Source organism: Ranitomeya imitator, chromosome 1, assembly GCF_032444005.1.
Source record: "Ranitomeya imitator isolate aRanImi1 chromosome 1, aRanImi1.pri, whole genome shotgun sequence".
NCBI classification, from domain to species: domain Eukaryota; kingdom Metazoa; phylum Chordata; class Amphibia; order Anura; family Dendrobatidae; genus Ranitomeya; species Ranitomeya imitator.
The window spans coordinates 613,412,066-613,436,312 of NC_091282.1; the positions used below are offsets into that span (position 1 = coordinate 613,412,066).

General features: G+C 45.3%; 1 protein-coding gene across 2 annotated transcripts in view; it reads left to right on the top strand.

Moving 5' to 3' along the window:
- The window catches only part of LOC138637477 (immunoglobulin superfamily member 11-like), a 69,115-nt gene extending 45,151 nt beyond the window's left edge, over window positions 1-23,964 (top strand). For both annotated transcript variants that reach the window (XM_069726201.1, XM_069726210.1), the window contains exons 6-7: window positions 22,993-23,128; window positions 23,350-23,964. In XM_069726201.1, the coding sequence (XP_069582302.1) occupies window positions 22,993-23,128; window positions 23,350-23,719 (506 nt within the window). In that variant the 3' untranslated portion in view covers window positions 23,720-23,964. The remainder of the gene's footprint in view (window positions 1-22,992; window positions 23,129-23,349) is intronic.
- Window positions 23,965-24,247: the final 283 nt, after the last annotated feature.

A 24,247-nucleotide genomic window follows, 5' to 3' on the forward strand; every position in this document is an offset into this window, starting at 1 on the left:
AAGGCACCCCAGGACCCAGGCAACTCCTGCAGCAATCGATCCTGTATGGATTGCACCCCCAGAAAATTGTCAGCCCGTCATTCCGGATTTCAGCAGCAGCTCAGGAATCCAGTTTGACACCACTGGCCTCACTGAAATTGACTTCTTCAAATTCTTTTTCAGTGATGAAATAATAAATCTTATGGTGGCCCAGACAAACCTGTATGCCCAACAATTTTTCACCCAAAATCCCACGTCATCATACGCCAGATGGACCCACATAAATGCAGCAGAGATGATGACATTTTGGGGAATTTTGCTGCATATGGGCATAATCAAAAAAACAGAGATTCGTAAATACTGGAGTACTGATATTCTCTACAGTACGCCGGTATTCTGCATGGCCATGACAAGGAAACCTTTTGAAGGGATCCATAAATTTTTGCATTATAATGATAATCTTCAGTGTCCTCCCCGAGACGATCCTAACTTTCATCGTCTATGTAAAATTCGGACAGTGGTTGAACACTTCAGCAGAAAATTTGCTGAGGTGTAGACACCCCAGAGGGACATTGCTATTGATGAATTTCTCGTTCACTTCAAAGGGAGGCTAAAATTCCGACAATACATGGCCAGTAAGAGGTCCAGGTACGGAATTAGGCTGTACAAACTGTGCGAGAGTACCTCAGGGTACACCCACAGATTTAGGGCCTATGAGGGGAAGGACACCCAAATTACCCCCCTGAATGCCCCCCTCCCCCCGTCCTGGGGGTGAGTGGGAAAATTGTGTGGGAATTGCTGCACCCACTGCTGAATAAGGGTTATCACCTCTATATTGATAACTTTTACACCAGCGTCCCACTCTTCAAGGCCCAGAGGTACAGCTGCATGTGGCACCGTGCGAAAAAATCAGCGAGGCCTCCCGCTAATTGGGCAAATGCTGAGACAAGGGAAAAGCAGAGCCCAATGCAGCGACAACATGCTGGTGGTCAAGTATAAGGACAAAAGGGATGTCCTAATCCTGACCACCATACTCCGTGACAACAGCACCCTTGTCACTATTCGTGGGACCACAACACAAGTCCCAAAGCCAGATTGTATCTTGGATTACAATCGGTACATGGGGGGTGTGGATCTTTCAGATCAGGTCCTCCAACCATACAGTGCCATGCGAAAACCCAAAGTATGGTACAAAAAATTAGCCGTGCACATTGTACAGATGGCAATGTACAATGCTTTTGTGGTGTTCCGATCTGCAGGCAATACAGGGACCTTCCTTCAGTTTCAGGAGGTAGTCATCAAGGCCCAAATGTTTGGCACTCAGGGAGGTAAGGGTCCCAGTACTTCTGAATCTGATAGTGCTCGTATTGTCCCAGGTCAACATTTCCCAGGACAGGTTCCCCAAACAGCGAGGATAGGACGATCACAAAAACGGTGCAGAGTATGTTCCAAGAGGGGAATCCGAAAGGACACAATTTACCATTGTGAAACCTGCCCTGAGAAACCTGGTCTTTGCATTAAGGATTGCTTCAAAGCATACCACACATCCACAAATTAATAAAATTTGTTTATACCCTGATGACACAAAACACTTTTATAAATCTGATGTACCCCGCACATCTTACATATAACACCACATTATAAATTTATACACCAGTAAAACAAAAAGCATTATAATCAATACTATAAAACTATGCCTCTAGATAAATTCATTCAGGGGTGTAGATTCCAAAATGGGGTCACTTGTGAGGGGTTTCCACTGTTTAGGCACATCAGGGGCTCTGCACACACAACATGATGCATCCAGACCATTCCATCAAAATCTGCAATCCAAAACGTCACTCCTTCCATTCCGAGCCCTGTCGTGTGCCCAAACAGTGGTTTTCCCCCACATATGGGGTATCGGCGTACTCAAGAGAAATTGCACAACGACTTCTGTGGTCCATTTTCCCCTTTTAAACTTGTGAAAATAAAAAAAATCATTGCTGAAAAATCATTTTTGTGGAAAAAATGTGATTTTTTTTATTTTCACGGCTCTACGTTCTAAATTTCTGTGAAGCACCTGGCAGTTCAAAGTGCTCACCACACAGCTAGATAAGATCCTTGATGGGTCTAGTTTCCAAAATGCAGTCACTTGTAAGGGGTTTCCACTGTTTAGGCACATCAGGGGCTCTGCAAACACAACATGACGCCTGCAGACCATTCCATCAAAATCTTCATTCCAAGACGTCACTCCTTCCATTCCGAGCCCTGCCGTGCTCCCAAACAGTGGTTTTCCCCTACATATGGGGTATCAGTGTACTCATAAGAAATTGCACAACAACTTTTATGGTCCATTTTCTCCTTTTGCACTTGTGAAAATAAAAAAAAATCATTGCTGAAAAATCATTTTTGTGGAAAAAATGTGATTTTTTTTTTTCACGGCTCTACATTCTAAACTACTGTGAATCACCTGGGAGTTCAAAGTGCTCACCACATGGCTAGATAAGTTCCTTGAAGGGGGTAGTTTTCAAAATGGGGTCACTTGTGGGGGTAGTCCAATGTTTAGGCACATCAGGGGCTCTTCAATTTCGACATGGCGTCCGCTATCCATGCCAACCAAATTTGCGTTCAAAAAGTCAAAAGGTGCTCCTTCCCTTCCGAGCCCTGCCGTGCGCCCAAACAGTGGTTTTCCCCCACATATGGGGTATCGTGTACTCAGGAGAAATTGCACAACAACTTTTGTTGTCCATTTTCTCCTTTTTTACTTGTGAAAATAAAAAAATAGTTGCTGAAAAATCATTTTTGTGGAAAAAATGTGATTTTTTTTATTTTCACGGCTCTACGTTCTAAACTTCTGTGAAGCACCTGGGGGTTCAAAGTGCTTACAACACAGCTAGATAAGTTCCTTGAAGGGTCTAGTTTTCAAAATGGGGTCACTTGTGGGGGTTTTCCAATGTTTAGGCACATCAGGGGGTTCTTCAAATGCAGCATGGTGTCCGCTATCAATTCCAACCAATTTTGCGTTTCAAAAAGTCAAAAGGTGCCCCTTCCCTTCCAAGCCCTGCCGTGCGCCCAAACAGTGGTTTTCCCCCATATATGGGGTATCGGCGTACTCAGGAGAAATTGTACAATAACGTTTGTGGTCCATTTTCTCCTTTTACAATTGTGAAAATAAAAAAAATTGTTGCTGAAAGATAATTTTTGTGACTAAAAAGTTAAATGTACATTTTTTCCTTCCACGTTCCTTTAGCTGCTGTGAAGCACCTGAAGGGTTAATAAACTTCTTGAATGTGGTTTTGTTCAGCTAGAGGGGTGCAGTTTTTAGAATGGTGTCACTTTTGGGTATTTTCTTTCATATTGACCCCTTAAAGTGACTTCAAATGAGACGTGGTCCCTAAAAAAAATGGTTTTGCAAAATTTGTTGAAAAAATTAGAAATCGCTGGTCAACTTTTAACCCTTCTAACTTTCTAACGAAAAAACATTTTGGTTCCAAAATTGTGCTGATGTAAAGTAGACATGTGGGAAATATTACTTATTAACTTTTTTGTGTGATATGACTCTCTGATTTAAGGCCATAAAAATTAAAAATTTGAAAATTGCAAAATTTTCTAAATTTTTGCCAAATTTCCATTTTTTTCACAAATAAACGCAAGTCATATCAAAGAAAATTTACCACTACCATGAAGTACAATATGTCACAAGAGAACATTGTCAGAATTGTCAGGATCCGTTGAAGCGTTTCAGAGTTATTACCTCATAAAGTGAAAGTGGTCAGAAGTGTAAAAATTGGCTGGGTCTTGAAGGAGTTAAAGGAGTCTGTGTCTTTCTTTCAATTAAAGGGATTTTTTGGGTGTCTGTGTTTTCTTACATTGTGACTACGGGGTTAGTAATGGAGGCTTCATATTGATGCCTCTCCATTACTAACCACGGGGCTTGATGTCACCTGACAGTAATATCAACCCCCCCAACTATTACCCCACTTGCCACCGCTACAGGGCAAGTGGGAAGAGCGAGGCTAAGTGCCAGAATTGACGCATCTTAGAGATGCGCCTTTACAGGGGTGGCTGAGAGCTGATGCATTTAGCCTGGGGGGCCAGTATCCATGGCCCGTTCCTAGACTATTAATATCAGCCCACAGCTGTCTGCATAGCCTTTGCTGATTATTAATTATAGGGGGACCCCACATCATTTTTTGGGGGGTCCCCCGTTTTAACAGCCAGTAAAAGCTAAGTATACAGTTCTGAGCTGATATTAATAGCCTGGGAAGATCCATAAGTATTACCCCCTTCCCAAGTTATAAACATCTGCCCCCAGCCATTGGCTTTCCCTCTGCTGGTCAAGAAAATTTTGCAGGAGCCCACAACATTTTTTTTCTGAAAAACAATATTTTATTAACTAAATACATGTTCAGTAATTTGCACACACACTGTACTAATTGTATTTGTCACTGACATCTATATATATACCGATTCTATTTGTATTTACTGTATGTAATCCATCTCTTCTATCTTGTCGGCTCCTGCAATGATTTTACAGAACACAGCAGATGATTTGCTGGCTCTTCTTGTATCTCTCTATGCAATATAAATACATACTGTATATATACAGTACAGACCAAAAGTTTGGACATACCTTCTCATTTAACCCCTTCCCGACCCATGACGCCACGTAGGCGTCATGAAAGTCGGTGCCATTCCGACCCATGACGCCTATGCGGCGTCATGGAAAGATCGCGTGGGAGTGGTAGTTTAGCCCAGGGGGGGGTGGTTTCACCCCCTCGTGGCTACGATCGCTCTGATTGGCTGTTGAAAGTGAAACTGCCAATCAGAGCGATTTGTAATATTTCACCCATTATAACGGGTGAAATATTACAATCCAGCCATGGCCGATGCTGAAATATCATCGGCCATGGCTGGAAATACTAGTGTGCCCCCACCCCACCCCTCCGATCGCCCCCCCACCCCCCCCGATCTGGCCGGTACACTGCTCCGGCTCCCCTCCGTCCAGTGCTCCGCTCCCCCCCGTGCTCGTGTCCGCTACCCCCGTGCTCCAATCACCCCCCCGTGCTCCAATCACCCCCCCTGCACTCCGATCCACCCCCCCCCCGTGCTCCGTTCCACCCCCCCGTGCTCCGTTCCAGCCCCCCCGTGCTCCGTTCCACGCCCCCCGCGCTCCGTTCCACCCCTCCCGCGCTCCGATTCCCCCCCCCGTGCTCTGATCCCCCCCCCCCGTGGTCCCCCCCCACCCTATCATACTTACCGATCCAGCCGTGGTCCCGTCCGTCTTCTCCCGGGCGCCGCCATCTTCCAAAATGGCGGGCGCATGCGCAGTGCGCCCGCCGAATCTGCCGGCCGGCAGATTCGTTCCAAAGTGCATTTTGATCACTGAGATATAATCTATCTCAGTGATCAAAATAAAAAAAATAATAAATGACCCCCCCCCTTTGTCACCCCCATAGGTAGGGACAATAAAAAAATAAAGAAATTTTTTTTTTCCACTAATGATAGAATAGGGTTAGGGGTAGGGTTAGGGTTAGGGGTAGGGTTAGGGTTAAGGTTAGGGCTAGGGGTAGGGGTAGGGGTAGGGTTAGGGGTAGGGGTAGGGGTAGGGGTAGGGTTAGGGGTAGGGTTAGGGGTAGGGTTAGGGCTAGGGTTAGGGCTAGGGTTAGGGCTAGGAATGTGCACACGTATTCTGGTCCTCTGCGGATTTTTCCGCTGCGGATTTGATAAATCCGCAGTGCTAAACCGCTGCGGATTTATGGCGGATTTACCGTGTTTTTTTCTGCGCATTTCACTGCGGTTTTACAATTGCGATTTTCTATTGGAGCAGTTGTAAAACCGCTGCGGAATCCGCACAAAGAAGTGACATGCTGCGGAATGTAAACCGCTGCGTTTCCGTGCAGTTTTTCCGCAGCATGTGTACAGCGATTTTTGTTTCCCGTAGGTTTACATTGAACTGTAAACTCATGGGAAACTGCTGCGGATCCGCAGCGTTTTCCGCAGCGTGTGCACATACCTTTAGAATTAGGCTATGTGCACACGGTGCGGATTTGGCTGCGGATTCGCAGCAGTGTTCCATCAGGTTTACAGTACCATGTAAACATATGAAAAACCAAATCCGCTGTGCCCATGGTGCGGAAAATACCGCGCGGAAACGCTGCGTTGTATTTTCCGCAGCATGTCAATTCTTTGTGCGGATTCCGCAGTGTTTTACACCTGTTCCTCAATAGGAATCCGCAGGTGAAATCCGCACAAAAAACACTGGAAATCCGCGGAAAATCCGCAGGTAAAACACAGTGCCTTTTACCCGCAGATTTTTCAAAAATGGTGCGGAAATATCTCACACGAATCCGCAACGTGGGCACATAGCCTTAGGGTTAGGGTTGGAATTAGGGTTGTGGTTAGGGTTAGGGGTGTGTTGGGGTTAGTGTTGTGGTTAGGGGTGTGTTGGGGTTAGGGTTGTGATTAGGATTATGGCTACAGTTGGGATTAGGGTTAGGGGTGTGTTGGGGTTAGTGTTGGAGGTAGAATTGAGGGGTTACCACTGTTTAGGCACATCAGGGGTCTCCAAACGCAACATGGCGCCACCATTGATTCCAGCCAATCTCGTATTCAAAAAGTCAAATGGTGCTCCCTCACTTCCGAGCCCTGACGTGTGCCCAAACAGTGGTTTACCCCCACATATGGGGTACCAGCATACTCAGGACAAACTGCGCAACAATTACTGGGGTCCAATTTCTCCTGTTACCCTTGTGAATCTAAAAAAATGCTTGCTAAAACATAATTTTTGAGGAAAGAAAAATGATTTTTTATTTTCACGGCTCTGCGTTGTAAACGTCTGTGAAGCACTTGGGGGTTCAAAGTGCTCACCACATATCTAGATAAGTTCCTTGGGGGGTCTAGTTTCTAAAATGGGGTCACTTGTGGGGGGTTTCTACTGTTTAGGCACACCAGGGGCTCTGCAAACGCAACGTGACACCCGCAGACCATTCCATCAAAGTCTGCATTTCAAAAGTCACTACTTCCCTTCTGAGCCCCGACGTGTGCCCAAACAGTGGTTTACCCCCACATATGGGGTATCAGCGTACTCAGGAGAAACTGGACAACAACTTTTGGGGTCCAATTTCTCCTGTAACCCTTGGGAAAATAAAAAATTCTGGGCTAAATAATTATTTTTGAGGAAAGAAAACGTATTTATTATTTTCACGGCTCTGCATTATAAACTTCTATGAAGCACTTGGGGGTTCAAAGTGCTCACCACACATCTAGAAAAGTTCCTTTCAGGGTCTAGTTTCCAAAATGGGGTCACTTGTGGGGGGTTTCTACTGTTTAGGCACATCAGGGGCTCTGCAAACGCAACGTGACGCCCGCAGAGCATTCCATCAAAGTCTGCATTTCAAAACGTCACTACTTCAATTCCAAGCCCCGGCATGTGCCCAAACAGTAGTTTACCCCCACATATGGGGTATCACCGCACTCAGGAGAAACTGGACAACAAATATTGGGGACAAATTTCTCCTGTTACCCTTGGGAAAATTAAAAAATTCTGGGCTAAATAATTATTTTTGAGGAAAGAAAACGTATTTATTATTTTCACGGCTCTGCATTATAAACTTCTATGAAGCACTTGGGGGTTCAAAGTGCTCACCACACATCTAGATAAGTTCCTTTGGGGGTCTAGTTTCCAAAATGGGGTCACTTGTGGGGGGTTTCTACTGTTAAGCCACATCAGGGGCTCTGCAAACGCAACGTGACGCCCACAGAGCATTCCATCAAAGTCTGCATTTCAAAACGTCACTACTTCACTTCCGAGCCCCGGCATGTGCCCAAACAGTGATTTACCCCCACATATGGGGTATCAGCGTACTCAGGAGAAACTGGACAACAACTTTTGGGGTCAAATTTCTCCTGTTACCCTTGGGAAAATAAAAAATTGCAGGCTAAAAGATCATTTTTGAGAAAATAATTTTTTTTTTTATTTTCATGGCTCTGCGTTATAAACTTCTGTGAAGCACTTGGGGGTTCAAAGTCCTCACCACACATCTAGATTAGTTCCTTTGGGGGTCTAGTTTCTAAAATGGTGTCATTTCTGGGGGATCTCCATTGTTTAGGCACACAGGGCCTCTCCAAACGTGACATGGTGTCCGCTAATGATGGGAGCTAATTTTCCATTTAAAAAGCCAAATGGCGTGCCATCCCTTCCGAGCCCTGCCGTGCGCCCAAACAGTGGTTTACCCCCACATATGGGGTATCAGCGTACTCAGGACAAACTGGACAACAATATTTGGGGTCCAATTTCTCCTATTATCCTTGGCAAAATAGGAAATTCTAGGCTAAAAAATCATTTTTGAGGAAAGAAAAATTATTTTTTATTTTCATGGCTCTGCGTTATAAACTTCTGTGAAGCACTTGGGGGTTTAAAGTGCTCAATATGCATCTAGATAAGTTCCTTGGGGGGTCTAGTTTCCAAAATGGGGTCACTTGTGGGGGAGCTCCAATGTTTAGGCACACAGGGGCTCTCCAAACGCGACATGGTGTCCGCTAACAATTGGAGCTAATTTTCCATTCAAAAAGTCAAATGGCGCGCCTTCTCTTCCGAGCCCTGCCGAGTGCCCAAACAGTGGTTTACCCCCACATATGAGGTATCGGCGTACTCGGGAGAAATTGCCCAACAAATTTTATGATCCATTTTATCCTACTGCCCATGTGAAAATGAAAAAATTGAGGCGAAAAGAATTTTTTTGTGAAAAAAAATTACTTTTTCATTTTTACAGATCAATTTGTGAAGCACCTGAGGGTTTAAAGTGCTCACTAGGCATCTAAATTAGTTCCTTGGGGGGTCTAGTTTCCAAAATGGGGTCACTTGTGGGGGAGCGCCAATGTTTAGGCACACAGGAGCTATCCAAACGCGACATGGTGTCCGCTAACGATGGAAATAATTTTTCATTCAAAAAGTCAAATGGCGCTCCTTCCCTTCCGAGCCTTACCATGTGCCCAAACAGTGGTTTACCTCCACATGTGAGGTATTGGTGTACTCAGGAGAAATTGCCCAACACATTTTAGGATCCATTTTATCCTGTTGCCCATGTGAAAATGAAAAAATTGAGGCTAAAAGAATTTTTTTGCGAAAAAAAAGGACTTTTTCATTTTTACGGATCAATTTGTGAAGCACCTGGGAGTTCAAAGTGCTCACTATGCATCTAGATAAGTTCCTTGGGGCGTCTAGTTTCCAAAATGGGGTCACTTGTGGGGGAGCTCCAATTTTTAGGCACACGGGGGCTCTCCAAACGTGACATGGTGTCCGCTAAAGAGTGGAGCCAATTTTTGATTCAAAAAGTCAAATGGCGCTCCTTCCCTTCCAAGCCCTGCCGTGCGCCAAAACAGTGGTTTACCCCCACATATGAGGTATCAGCGTACTCAGGACAAATTGGACAACAACTTTCGTGGTTCAGTTTCTCCTTTTACCATTGGGAAAATAAAAAAATTGTTGCTAAAAGATCATTTTTGTGACTAAAAAGTTAAATGTTCATTTTTTCCTTCCATGTTGCTTCTGCTTCTGGGTAGCACCTGAAGGGTTAATAAACTTCTTGAATGTGGTTTTGAGTACCTTGAGGGGTGCAGTTTTTAGAATGGTGTCACTTTTGGGTATTTTCAGCCATATAGACCCCTCAAACTGACTTCAAATGTGAGGTGGTCCCTAAAAAAAATGGTTTTGTAAATTTCGTTGTAAAAATGACAAATCGCTGGTCGAATTTTAACCCTTATAACTTCCTAACAAAAAAAAATTTTGTTTCCAAAATTGTGCTGATGTAAAGTAAACATGTGGGAAATGTTATTTATTAACTATTTTGTGTCACATATCTCTCTGGTTTAACAGAATAAAAATTCAAAATGTGAAAATTGCGAAATTTTCAAAATTTTCGCCAAATTTCCGTGTTTATCACAAATAAACACAGAATTTATTGACCTAAATTTACCACTACCATGAAGCCCAATATGTCACGAAAAAACAATCTCAGAACCGCTAGGATCCGTTGAAGCGTTCCTGAGTTATTACCTCATAAAGGGACACTGGTCAGAATTGCAAAAAACGGCAAGGTCTTTAAGGTCAAAATAGGCTGGGTCTTGAAGGGGTTAAAGATTTTTCTGTATTTTCATGACTATGAAAATTGTAAATTCACACTGAAGGCATCAAAACTATGAATTATATACTTACCAAAAAAGTGTGAAACAACTGAATTGATGTCTTATAGTCTTGGTTCTTCAAAGTAGCCACCTTTTGCTTTGATGACTGCTTTGCACACTCTTGGCATTCTCTTGATGAGCTTCAAGAGGTAGTCACCCAAAATGGTTTTCACTTCACAGGTGTGCCCTGTCAGGTTTAATAAGTGGGATTTCTTGCCTTATAAATGGGGTTGGGACCATCAGTTGTGTTGTGCAGAAGTCTGGTGGATACACAGCTGATAGTCCTACTGAATAAACTGTTAGAATTTGTATTATGGCAAGAAAAAAGCAGCTAAGTAAAGAAAAACGAGTGGCCATCATTACTTTAAGGAATGAAGGTCAGTCAGTCCGAAAAATTGACAAAACTTTGAAAGTGTCCCCAAGTGCAGTGGCAAAAACCATCAAGCGCTACAAAGAAACTGGCTCACATGAGGACCGCCCCAGGAAAGGAAGACCAAGAATCACCTCGGCTTCTGAGGATAAGTTTATCCGAGTCACCAGCCTCAGAAATCGCAGGATAACAGCAGCTCAGATTAGAGACCAGGTCAATGCCACACAGAGTTCTAGCGGCAGACACATCTCTACAACAACTGTTAAGAGGAGACTTTGTGCAGCAGGCCTTCATGGTAAAACAGCTGCTAGGAAACCACTGCTAAGGACAGGCAACAAGCAGAAGAGACTTGTGTGGGCTAACGAACACAAGGAATGGACATTAGACCAGTGGAAATCGGTGCTTTTGTCTGATGAGTCCAAATTTGAGATCTTTTGTTCCAACCACCGTGTCTTTGTGCGACGCAGAAAAGGTGAACAGATGGACTCTACATGCCTGGTTCCCACCGTGAAGCATGGAGGAGGAGGTGTGATGGTGTGGGGGTGCTTTGCTGGTGACACTGTTAGGGATTTATTCAAAATTGAAGGCATACTGAACCAGCATGGCTACCACAGCATCTTGCAGCGGCATTCTATTCCATCCGGTTTGCGTTTAGTTGGACCATCATTTATTTTTCAACAGGATAATGACCCCAAACACACCTCCAGGCTGTGTAAGGGCTATATGACCAAGAAGGAGAGTGATGGGGTGCTACGCCAGATGACCTGGCCTCCACAGTCACCAGACCTGAACCTAATCGAGATGGTTGGGGTGAGCTGGACCGCAGAGTGAAGGTAAAAGGGCCAAAATGTGCTAAGCATCTCTGGGAACTCCTTCAAGATTGTTGGAAGACCATTTCCGGTGACTACCACCTCTTGAAGCTTATCTAGAGAATGCCAAGAGTGTGCAAAGCAGTCATCAAAGCGAAAGGTGGCTACTTTGAAGAACCTAGAATATAAGACAGATTTTCAGTTGTTTCACACTTTTTTGTTAAAGGGAACCTGTCACCCCGAATATCGCGGGTGAGGTAAGCCCACCGGCATCAGGGGCTTATCTACAGCATTCTGTAATGCTGTAGATAAGCCCCCGATGTTACCTGAAAGAGGAGAAAAAGACATTAGATTATACTCACCCAGGGGCGGTCCCGCTGCTGGTCCGGTCGGATGGGTGTCTCTGGTCCGCTGCGGTGCCTCCCATCTTCATTCCAAGACGTCCTCTTCTGATCTTCAGCCACGGCTCCGGCGCACTTTGTCTGCCCTGTTGAGGGCAGAGCAAAGTACTGCAGTGCGCAGGCGCCGGTCCTCTCTGACCTTTCCGGCGCCTGGCAGACAAAGTACACAGGTATATACTATATACAGGAGGAGATGACTTACAGGTATATACTATATACAGGAGGAGATGACAAACGTATATACTATATACAGGAGATGACACACAGGTATATACTATATACAGGAGGAGATGACACACAGGTATATACTATATACAGGAGGAGATGACACACATATATACTATATACAGGGGAGATGACACACAGGTATATACTATATACAGGAGGAGATGACATACAGGTATATACTATATACAGGAGGAGATGACATCCTGGTATATACTATATACAGGGGAGATGATATACAGGTACAAACTATATACAGGGGCGATGACACACAGGTATATACTATATACAGGTGGAGATGACATAAAGGTATATACTATATACTGGAGGAGATGACACACAGGTATATACTTTATACAGGAGCAGATGATACACAGGTATATACTATACACAAGAGGAGATGACTTACAGGTACATACTATATACAGGAGGAGATGACACACGTATATACTATATACAGGAGGAGATGACATACAGGTATATACTATATAAAAGAGGAGATGACACATAGGTATAGAGGAGGAGAGGACATACAGCAGGTATATACTATATACAGGGGAGATGACATACAGGTATATACTATATACAGGAGATGACATACAGGTATATACTACATATAGGAGGAGATAACATACAGGTATATAGTATATACAGAAGAGATGACATACAGGTATATACTATATACAGGAGGAGATGACACATGAGTATATACAATATACAGGAGGAGATGACATACAGCAGGTATATACTATTTACAGGGGAGATGGCATACAGGTATATACTATATACAAGAGAAGACATACAGGTGTATACTATATGTAAGGGAGATAACAAACGTATATACTGAGGTGAAAATGAGGGGTGTGAGGTGAAAATGAAAAGGTGTGAGTGCAAAATGAGAGGAGTGAGGGAAAATAGTGACAGATATGAGGTCGAAATGACAAGTGTTAGGGGGGAATGAGAGGAGTGGGGGGGAAAAAAAGAGGAGTGAGGGGGAAAATGAGAGGTGTAAGGGAGAAAATGAGAGGTGTAAGGGAGAAAATGAGAGGCATGATGGGAAAATAAGAGACGTGAGGTGCTATAACTAACAACAGATATTTACTATGCCCAGGCAACGCCGGGCTCTTCAGCTAGTATATATATATATTCACATCTATTCTTTGTGTATATACAGTGGGGAAAAAAAGTATTTAGTCAGCCACCTATTGTGCAAGTTCTCCCACTTAAAAAGATGAGAGGCCTGTAATTAACATCATAGGTAGACCATAACTATGAGAGTCAAAATTGAGAAAACAAATCCAGAAAATCACTTTGTCTGATTTGGCAAGATTTATTTTTCAAATTATAGTGGAAAATAAGTATTTGGTCACCTAAAAACATGCAAGATTTCTGGCTCTCACAGACCTGTAACTTCTTCTTTAAGAAGCTCCTCTGTCCTCCACTCATTACCTGTAGTAATGGCACCTATTTGAGGTTGTGTACAGGTGTCTTTTATACTGATAACAAGTTCAAACAGTCACCCTCTAAACTCCATTATGGTGAAGACCAAAGAGCTGTCGAAGGATACCAGAAACAAAATTGTAGCCCTGCACCAGGCTGGGAAGACTAAATCTGCAATAGACTGGTGTGATGAAATCAACTGTGGGAGCAGTAATAAGAAAATGGAAGACATACAATACCACTGATAATCTCCCTCGATCTGGGGCTCCACGCAAGATCTCACCTCATGGGGTGAAAATGATCACAAGAATGGTGAGCAGAAATCCCAGAACCACACCAGAGGACCTAGTGAATGAGCTGCATAGAGCTGGGACCATCGTAACAAAGGCTACCATCAGTAACACACTACGCCACCAGGGACTCAGATCCTGCAGTGCCAGACGTGTCTTCCTGCTTAAGCCAGTACATGTCCAGGCCCGTCTGAAGTTTGCTAGAGAGCATTTGGATTATTCAGAAGAGCATTGGGAGAATGTCATATGGTCTGATGAAGCCAAAGTAGAACTGTTTGGTAGAAAGAAAACTCATCATGTTTGGAGGAGACAGAATGCTGAGTTGCATCCAAAAAACACCATACCTACTGTGAAGCAAGGGGGTGGCAACATCATGTTTCGGGGCTATTTCTCTGCAACGGGACCAGGAAGACTGATCTGTGTACATGAAAGAATGAATGGGGCCATGAATTTGAGTGCAAACCTCCTTCCATCAGAAAGGACATTGAAGATGAAATCTGGAAGGGTCTTTCAGCATGATAATGATCCCAAGCACACCACCAGGGCAACAAAGGAATAGCTTAGTAAGAAGCATATGAAGGTCCTGGAGTGGCCTCGCCAGTCTCCAGATCTAAACCCCATAGAAAACCTTTGGAGGGAGTTGAAAGTCCGTGTTGCCCAGCGACAGTCCCAAAACATCACTGCTCTAGAGGAGATCTGCATGGAGGAATGGGCCAACATACCACCAACAGTGTGTGCCAACCTTGTGAAGACTTACAGAAAACATTTGACCTCTATCATTGCCAACAAAGGATATATAACAAAATATTGATATAAACTTTTGTTAATGACCAAATACTTATTTTCCACCATAATTTGAAAAATAAATCTTGCCAAATCAGACAAAGTGATTTTCTGGATTTGTTTTCTCATCTTGACTCTCATAGTTGTGTTCTACCGATGATGTTAATTACAGGCTTCTGTCATCTTTTTAAGTGGGAGAACTTGCACAATTGGTGGCTGATTAAATACTTTTTTCCCCACTGTGTCAATTCTATCTATTCTATTCTAACTTGTCACTCTGTGATTATACTGTATGCGGCAGATGATTTTCCAGCTTTTCTTGTATCTATCTATTTATTCAATATAAATACATATATGTGTGTGTCACTGATATATATATACCGTATATACTCGAGTATAAGCCGACCCGAGAATAAGCCGACTCCCCCTAATTTTGCCACAAAAATCAGGGAAAACTTAATGACTCGAGTATAAGCCTAGGGTGGGAAATGCAGCAGCTACCGGTAAATGTCAAAAGTAAAAATAGATACCAATAAAAGTAAAGTTAATTGAGACATCAGTAGGTTAAGTGTTTTTGAATATCCATATTGAATCAGAAGCCCCATAGAATGCTCCATATAGTTTATGATGGCCCCATAAGATGTTTCATATTAAAATATGCCCCATATAATCCTGTATAAAGGTTAATAATGGCCCCATAAGATGCTCCATAGACACATTTGCCCAATATAATGCTGCACAAATGTTGATTATAGCCCCTTAAGATGCTCCATAAAGATATTTGCCCCTTAAAGTGCTGCACAAATGTTATGGCCCCATACAGACACTTGCCCCATATAGTGCTGCACAAACATTATGGCCCCATACAGACACTTGCCCCATATAGTGCTGCACAAACATTATGGCCCCATACAGAAACTTGCTCCATATAGTATTGCACAAACGTTATGGCCCCATAAATGCTCCATACAGACACTTGCCCCATATAGTACTGCACAAACGTTATGGCCCCCTAGATGCTCCATATAGACACTTTCCCCACATAGTACTGCACAAACATTATGGCCCCAAACAGACACTTGCCCCATATAGTACTGCACAAACGTTATGGCCCCATAGATGCTCCATACAGACACTTGCCCCATATAGTGCTCCACAAACGTTATGGCCCCATAGATGCTCCATACAGACACTTGCCCCATATAGTACTGCACAAACTTTATGGCCCCATAAATGTTCCATACAGACACTTGCCCCATATAGAACTGCACAAACGTTATGGCCCCTGTAGCGTGGCTAAAGGGTGTCTAATCGATGGGAGATATGTCCCTTATAGATGGCTTGCTACTGTGATGTAACCATAGCTACCTATATGTGTTTCAGGACCTGTGGTGATGTCACAACCACATGTCTGGTCATGTGATGGGTTCTGGGTGTGGTTAGACATATAAAAGAAAGCCTAATGCTTAACACAGAGAGATATGTGTGGAGGTGAGACCCTCCTGAGTGTGTTACGGCTTCAGAACTGAGCCGGATGAACTGGACACTTGTTTTTCTTTGCCTGACCCAAAGGCTATTTGCTTTCTGTTGTTTTGTCATATGGTTTATGGAGCAATAAACCCAGTGAACTTTAAAGGAACCTGCCTCCTGAGTGTCAGCCGTCGCAGCTGAGTGAGTGGAACCCCTACAATTGGTGGTAGACATGCGAGCAGCGTTCCCAGCGGAGAAGTGAGTTTATTTTTTGAATGTCCTGGGTCAAGGCTGTTGCAAGCCAGCAAGCATTGCCGGAGAAAATGGAGGACCTGCTGAAACACTTGGTCCAGCAGGGGCAAAGGCAGCAAGAGACCAACAGGCTGTTGATGCAGCAGGTACAACAGAGCCAGCAGCAGATGCAGCTTCTGGCAACCGCCATCCAGGGCAAGGCGAGTGCCCCAACCCCAGGTTTGGCTGATGACACCCACGTCCGAAAGACGGTAAGACGCGCATTGCAGAAAATGACTCCCGGGGATGATGTTGAGGCCTTCCTGACGGTGTTTGAGAGGGTCGCTGAGAGGGAAAAACTTCCGCCAGAGCAGTGGGCAGAGGTACTTGCGCCATACCTGACGGGAGAACCCCAGAAGGCGTACTATGATTTGACCTTGCAGGATGCCAAAGAGTATCACAAATTGAAAGCCGAGATTCTCGCACGTTTGGGGGTGACACTGACTGTCAGGGCACAGCGAGTTCACTCCTGGGGCTATCACCAGGACAAACCACCTCGTTCCCAAATGTTTGATCTGTTGCACCTGGTCCAGAAATGGCTGCAGCCAGAATCCTCTGCACCTGCACAGATGGTAGAACGGGTGATGATGGATCGGTTTGTCCATTCCCTCCCGAGGCCTATACAGTCTTGGGTTGCCCAGGGTGATCCCCAGAATGCCGACGAGCTGATCGGACTGGTTGAGAGATACCAAGGGTTGGAAGGCTCCTTCGGGAGGCAGCCCATGCCGTACTGGGGGTCCCAGAAGGCAGTTGAGTCCCAAAAAGGGGTGGTGCGTCCAAGGTCACAAAGGGCGGGGGAGGTGGTGCCCAAGGTCCCCACGGGTGATATTATTTGTTGGAGGTGCCACAAGCCAGGACATATAGCTGCCCGTTGTTCCCAAACCACTGAGCAGATGGACTGCAGCATGGGACGCCGTTGTTCATACTATGCGTATCCAGCCTGTAGTGTGAACTCTCCATCTAACGAGGGACCTCAAGCGTGTCCCGTAAAGGTGAACGGTCGAGCAGTAACGGCACTGTTAGACTCGGGGAGCCTAGTGACCCTGGTGAGGGCCACTTTTCCTCTCCACCTGCTCCCAGGAAAGAAGGTCGGAGTGCGGTGCATACATGGTGATGCAAAGGACTACCCTATGGCCAGGGTGGACATTGAAACGGCATGTGGCACTGAGTCCCACATAGTCGGCGTAGTTCAGGACTTGTTGCACCCTATAATTATTGGCCGGGATTTCTGTTTGTTTTGGGATTTGTGGGGAAAAGGTTCTGAGCTCCCTGGCAGGGAACCAGTGAACCCTGGAAGGGTATCGCCACACCCAGAGGCAGACAGCTTTCCTTTTTGTGTTCTGGTTGGGGATGAGGAGGAAGTATCCCCTACATCTGACATTTTGGAGTTAGAAGTTACCGGTGAAAATTTTGGGACTGCCCAACATAGGGACCCCACTCTGAGGGAAGCCTTTAATAATGTCACAGTTATTGACGGGGTGGTACAGGAGCCGGGGGCAGACACAAGATTTCCCCATTTTCTGTTGAGGGGGGAGTTGTTGTACCGGGTCACGAAAATAAGGGAGGAGTTGGTAGAGCAGTTGATAGTGCCGGGTCCGTATAGACGGAAAGTGTTGGACATGGCCCATTCACACATCTTGGGTGGACACCTGGGGGTGGAAAAAACGCAGGAACGGGTTGTGCAGAGGTTCTATTGGCCTGGGTGTCACCGGGAAATAGTGAACTATTGCAGGTCCTGCCCTACATGTCAGTTAACTGCTCCCACTCCTCATTTCCGGAACCCCCTTGTGCCACTGCCCATTATTGAGGTACCGTTCGAGAGAATTGCCATGGACTTGGTCGGTCCCTTAGTTAAATCAGCTCGGGGCCATCAGTATATATTAGTCATCCTGGACTATGCCACACGCTATCCTGAGGCAATTCCCTTGAGAAATTCTTCCTCAAAAAGCATAGCCCGCGAGTTGGTCCATGTCTTTTCCCGGACAGGTCTGCCAAAGGAGATCCTGACTGACCAGGGTACACCTTTCATGAGCAAGGTGATGAGGGAGTTGTGCAAAGCCCTGAAGATCTCCCAGTTGAGGACCTCGGTGTACCATCCCCAGTCAGATGGCCTTGTTGAGAGGTTTAACAAGACACTAAAGAGCATGCTGAGAAAAGCTATAGAGAAAGACGGTAGAGACTGGGATTGTCTCTTACCCTATCTGATGTTTTCCATTCGTGAAGTTCCACAGGCCTCCACAGGGTTCTCACCGTTTGAGCTTCTATATGGCCGACATCCACGAGGACTCCTGGATATAGCCAAGGAAACCTGGGAGGCCGAAGTCACGCCCCACAGAAGCGTCATTGAGCATGTGGCCCTGATGCAGCAGAGGATTGCAAAGGTGATGCCGATCGTGAAAGAACACCTTCTCCAAGCACAAGAAGCTCAAGCCAGGGTCTACAACCGGTCTGCAAGAGTGAGGCAGTTCAATCCGGGAGACCGAGTTCTTGTGTTAGTTCCAACGGTGGAAAGCAAGTTCTTGGCCAAATGGCAAGGGCCATATGAGGTTGTCGAGAAACTTGGTGAGGTAAATTATAAAATTCATCAACCAGGAAGACGGAAACCATTCCAAGTTTACCATGTCAACCTCATCAAGCCATGGCAAGATAGAGAGCCGACAGTAACTCCGTCATTGTTAAGCAACCCAGAAGGTGAGGTTGGAGCGGTTACTATAGCAGAGACGCTATCAAAGACCCAGAAACAGCAGTGCCGGGAGTTACTCCAGAAAAACAGGGACCTGTTTTCAGAATTGCCAGGATACACGAAGGTCATAGAGCACGAGGTCCTAACAGAGCCACATGTGCGGGTGAATGTGAAACCTTATCGTATTCCTGAGGCTCGTCGAGACGTTATCTCCAAGGAAGTGGAGCGTATGTTGAGGCTTGGAGTCATTGAGGAATCCAAGAGCGGTTGGTCGAGCCCAATTGTCCTGGTCCCAAAACCTGATGGGGAGTGGAGATTTTGCAACGACTATAGGAAGTTGAATGAGGTCTCTAAGTTCGACGCATATCCCATGCCCCGCGTTGATGAGCTCATCGAAAGGCTTGGGCCCGCCAGGTACATAACCACCTTGGATTTGACGAAGGGGTATTGGCAGATCCCCATGGCACAGGAAGCCAAGGAGAAGACGGCGTTTTCTACACCAGATGGGTGCTTCCAGTATGTCCGGATGCCATTTGGCCTACAGGGAGCTCCGGCCACCTTCCAAAGGGCTATGGATAGAGTCCTTGCACCCCACAAGGCATACGCTGCTGCGTACCTAGATGATATCGTCATCTTTAGCCCGGACTGGGAGAGTCATCTGGAGAAAGTCCAAGCGGTGTTTGATGCTATAAGAGAGGCCGGATTTACAATAAACCCGAAGAAGTGTGCATTGGGTAAAGAAGAAGCTAAGTACCTTGGATACATAGTGGGTCATGGAGAAATAAAACCCCAAATCAGTAAAGTGGAGGCAATTCAAACATGGCCAAAACCAGTTTCCAAGAAGCAAGTTAAAGCCTTCCTGGGAATCGTGGGATATTACAGGAGGTTCATCCCAAATTTCGCCACAATGGCGGCGCCTCTGACTGACCTGCTAAAAGGGACAAAATCAGTAATGGTTAAGTGGTCCGAAGAAACAGATTCAGCCTTCCAAGAAATGAAAGAGGCTTTATGTAAGCAACCCGTTCTGATGGCCCCAAACTTCAAGAAAGAGTTTATTCTTCAAACAGATGCCTCAGATGTTGGGGTGGGAGCAGTCCTTTCCCAAGAACTACATGGAGAGGAGCATCCCGTTCTCTATCTGAGTAGGAAGCTGTCCTCGTCTGAAAAGAACTACTCAGTCGTTGAAAAGGAGTGCTTGGCCATAAAATGGGCAGTCGACACATTACGATACTATTTGCTGGGACGTAAATTTAGACTGATATCCGACCATGCCCCACTTAGGTGGATGAGGGAAACGAAGGGTAGAAATGCAAGGGTCACCCGTTGGTTCTTAGCCCTGCAGGACTTCTGTTTCCATGTGGAACATAGGGCCGGAAAGCTGCACGGTAATGCTGATGCCCTGTCAAGAATCCCTTGTCTAGTGGGAGAAAGTGCCAAGCCCCACGGCTTTAGGCAGAGGGGGGAGGTATGTAGCGTGGCTAAAGGGTGTCTAATCGATGGGAGATATGTCCCTTATAGATGGCTTGCTACTGTGATGTAACCATAGCTACCTATATGTGTTTCAGGACCTGTGGTGATGTCACAACCACATGTCTGGTCATGTGATGGGTTCTGGGTGTGGTTAGACATATAAAAGAAAGCCTAATGCTTAACACAGAGAGATATGTGTGGAGGTGAGACCCTCCTGAGTGTGTTACGGCTTCAGAACTGAGCCGGATGAACTGGACACTTGTTTTTCTTTGCCTGACCCAAAGGCTATTTGCTTTCTGTTGTTTTGTCATATGGTTTATGGAGCAATAAACCCAGTGAACTTTAAAGGAACCTGCCTCCTGAGTGTCAGCCGTCGCAGCTGAGTGAGTGGAACCCCTACACCCCCTAGATGCTCCATATAGAAACTTGCCCCATATAGTACTGCACAAACATTATGGCCCCAGACACTTGCCCCATATAGTACTGCACAAATGTTATGGCCCCATAGATGCTCCATATAAACACTTGCCCCATATAGTGCTGCACAAACGTTATGGCCCCATAGATGCTCCATACAAACACTTGCCCCATATAGTGCTGCACAAACGTTATGGCCCCATAGGTGTTCCATACAGACACTTGCCCCATATTGTGCTGCACAAATGTTATGGCCCCACAGATGCTCCATATAGACACTTGCCCCATATAGTACTGCACTAATATTATGGCCCCATACAGACACTTGCCCCATATAGTGCTGGACATGGCCCCATAGGATGATCCATACAGACACTTGCCTCATATAGTGCTCAACAAACGTTATGGCCCCATAGATGCTCCATACAGACACTTGCCCCATAAAGTGCTGCACAAACGTTATGGCCCCATAGATGCTCCATACAGACACTTGCCCCATTATAGTGCTGCACAAACGTTATGGCCCCATACAGACACTTGCCCCATATAGTACTGCACAAACATTATGGCCCCTTAGATGCTCCATAGACACTTGCCCCATATAGTACTGCACAAACGTTATGTCCCCATAGATGCTCCATACAGACACTTGCCCCATAAAGTGCTGCACAAACGTTATGGCCCCATAAGATGCTCCATACAGACACTTGCCTCATTTGCTGTTGCTGTGATAAAAAAAAAAAATCACATACTCACCTCTCCGTTGCTCAGGCCCCCGGCACTTTCAATATTCACCTGACTTCATTCCAGCTCCATCTTCAGCTTCTTCTACACTGACGTTCAGGCAGAGGGCGCACCACGTCACCGCGCCCTCTGACCTGAGCGTCTCTGCAGAAGATACTGAAGACGGAGTGGTGCCGGAACGAGGAGCAGGTGAATATCACGCAGCGCTCCCCCTCCCCGTTATACTCACCTGCTCCTGGCGCTGTGCAGTCCCTGCTTCCTCGGCGCCGGCAGCTTCTTCCTGTACTGAGCGGTCACCGTTACTGCTCATTACAGTAATGAATATGCGGCTCCACCCCTATGGGAGGTGGAGCTGCATATTCATTACTGTAATGATCGGTACCATGTGAGCGCTCAGTACAGGAAGAAGCTGGGACGCCGGGAAGCAGGGACCGCGCCAGACTTTCAACCCAAAAAAGTGGGCTGAAAATCTCGGCTTATACTCGAGTATATATGGTACATCTATTATATGTGTATATATCTATTCTGTCTATTCTATTCTAACCTGTCAGTGTGATTTTACTGTACACCGCACATGAATTGCCGGGTTTTCAAAGGACACCAGTGTGAAAACATCAGACAGCATTCGCATGGTCCATGTGGTGTCCGATTTTTTTTTTCTCACACCTATAGACTTGCATTGGCGAGACTCGGCCGATACATGTGTAAAATCACAGCATGCTGTGATTTTACTCGCACGTAGAATACACCCGAGAAAAAATACGGTGATGTGAGGTGCCATAGATTAACACTGGTCCGAGTGCGATGTTTCCTTGTGTAGCACTCGTCCATATTCTACGCTATTGTGACCCCAGCCTTACAATCATTATTCTCCCCCAATATACACCCCACTTTAAAGTCGGTTTATTCATCACATTTTGAAACTTTCTGCTGTTTGCATGTAACCAGCTGAAGACAAGTAATATAACAAGTATCAGGAACCCTCGGGGAAAACATCATGCTTTCTATGAGAAGCTGAAGCTCAGTCATCATTAGGTCTTCCAACAGTCCACCAAGACTTGGATGAAGATGTCCTGGAAGATTCTGGAGTGGCCTTCAGAGTCTCCTGGCATGACACCCATGGAAACTAGTGGGATGTGTAGAAGGTAGCAGCAGCAAACCCAAGTATCTTAATGATCAGGAAGCCATTGCCAATGAGGAATGCGACTAAACTGATGAATAACGTCTGCAGCAGTTCATAACAGCCAGAGGGGCTCTACTGACTACTAAAAACGCTGGTCATAAAAGGCTGAGTAATCCTGAGACCGCAGAAGTCAGTAAAAGTGGCATTTTAGTTGAATTTGGAGAAATGGCTTTAATAATTGCAATAAACCAACTTTACAATGGAGAATGAACAATGTTGATTGTAACTGTACGGTACATCATGACCCAAGCACGCTCTTTTGTATTTTAGGTGGCCTGGGATCGATGGGGATTTTTGCGGCAATCACTATCACTCTCATCATGGGCTTGGTTCTCTTGGTGCTCTTCATCTTGGTTTTGTGCTTACATCAGCATAGCAGAGAAAAATGGCAGGAAGAGTTGTACAGGTAATGAGTATGACAGCAGGAGAGATGTAGAGGCAGTGGATGGGAGTAGGCTCAGACAAGTCACAGGGGTGGGTTGAAGTCCATGGACCTTTACTTTTCATGTGCTATGTGTCATGTAGAGGTGTACACTCTAGCGTGAACCACAGCATGGTTATTCTTGGGGTTGTGTAGCAGTCTCCAATCTGCTTTTAACATGCAATTATAATGTTCTTCCTCTATAGTGTGGATAATACGTCTTCTGGGCAGCATTCTGTGAACAGGAGCCGCTGCATTGATGCCCCCATGTCCAGCAAGGAGCCATCTCATATCCTTTACAGTGTGTGGCAGAGCCAGCCTCAATGCCCCAGCGTAGAGGTGACCACCATCAGCAGGCAGCAAGGCCAGTCCATCCTGCAGGCACCTATTGACAGACAGGAGAGCCATGCCACCATGGAGGTGTCCACTGTCAGCAGACCGTGGAATTGTGCCTCCCTGGCCCCCACATTGGAAGTGTCCTCAGATTTGAGCACTATTGGAAGTGAGGAGGAGTATGAAGAGAGTAGCGTATCACACTCACCAATCTACTCTGTACACTCAGGTTACCTGGTGTAATCCTCTGACACACGGATAATGGTAAAATGCTTGGTTTTTTACCTTGCAGTTAATGCACAAATCACAGATATGACACAAAATAATGTTTAGCGGCTGTACAGTCTAGATTTGTGAAATGTATAGAAAACTCAGGGTAGTGAACTTTTAATGGCGGAAGTTTCTCCAGCTCAGTGAGTAAAAAAAATATAAAATCATCAAATGGAAATACATGTGAAGCGAGACAAGTAATATTCGGGATTTATGAGGTTCCCAATGATAAACGTTCCATGAAAAGTTGGATCTAATTTGTATGTCAATTCGATATTTTGTTTGATCACCATTTAACCCATGACTAAGTAGACATTGGATAACCTCACCTTCTGGCGCACTGAGTGCTAGACTTCCATTCTAAGGTAGTCTTGTAATCTGCGCCATCCATTTAATTCATAGTTCTCTAATTACAGCCATGTTTCTTTCATTTGGCCCAGTCGAACAGCTCTCTAGGTTCTTAAAACATCTATGCTTTGAGTGTTTCCATTCCAGTACCCC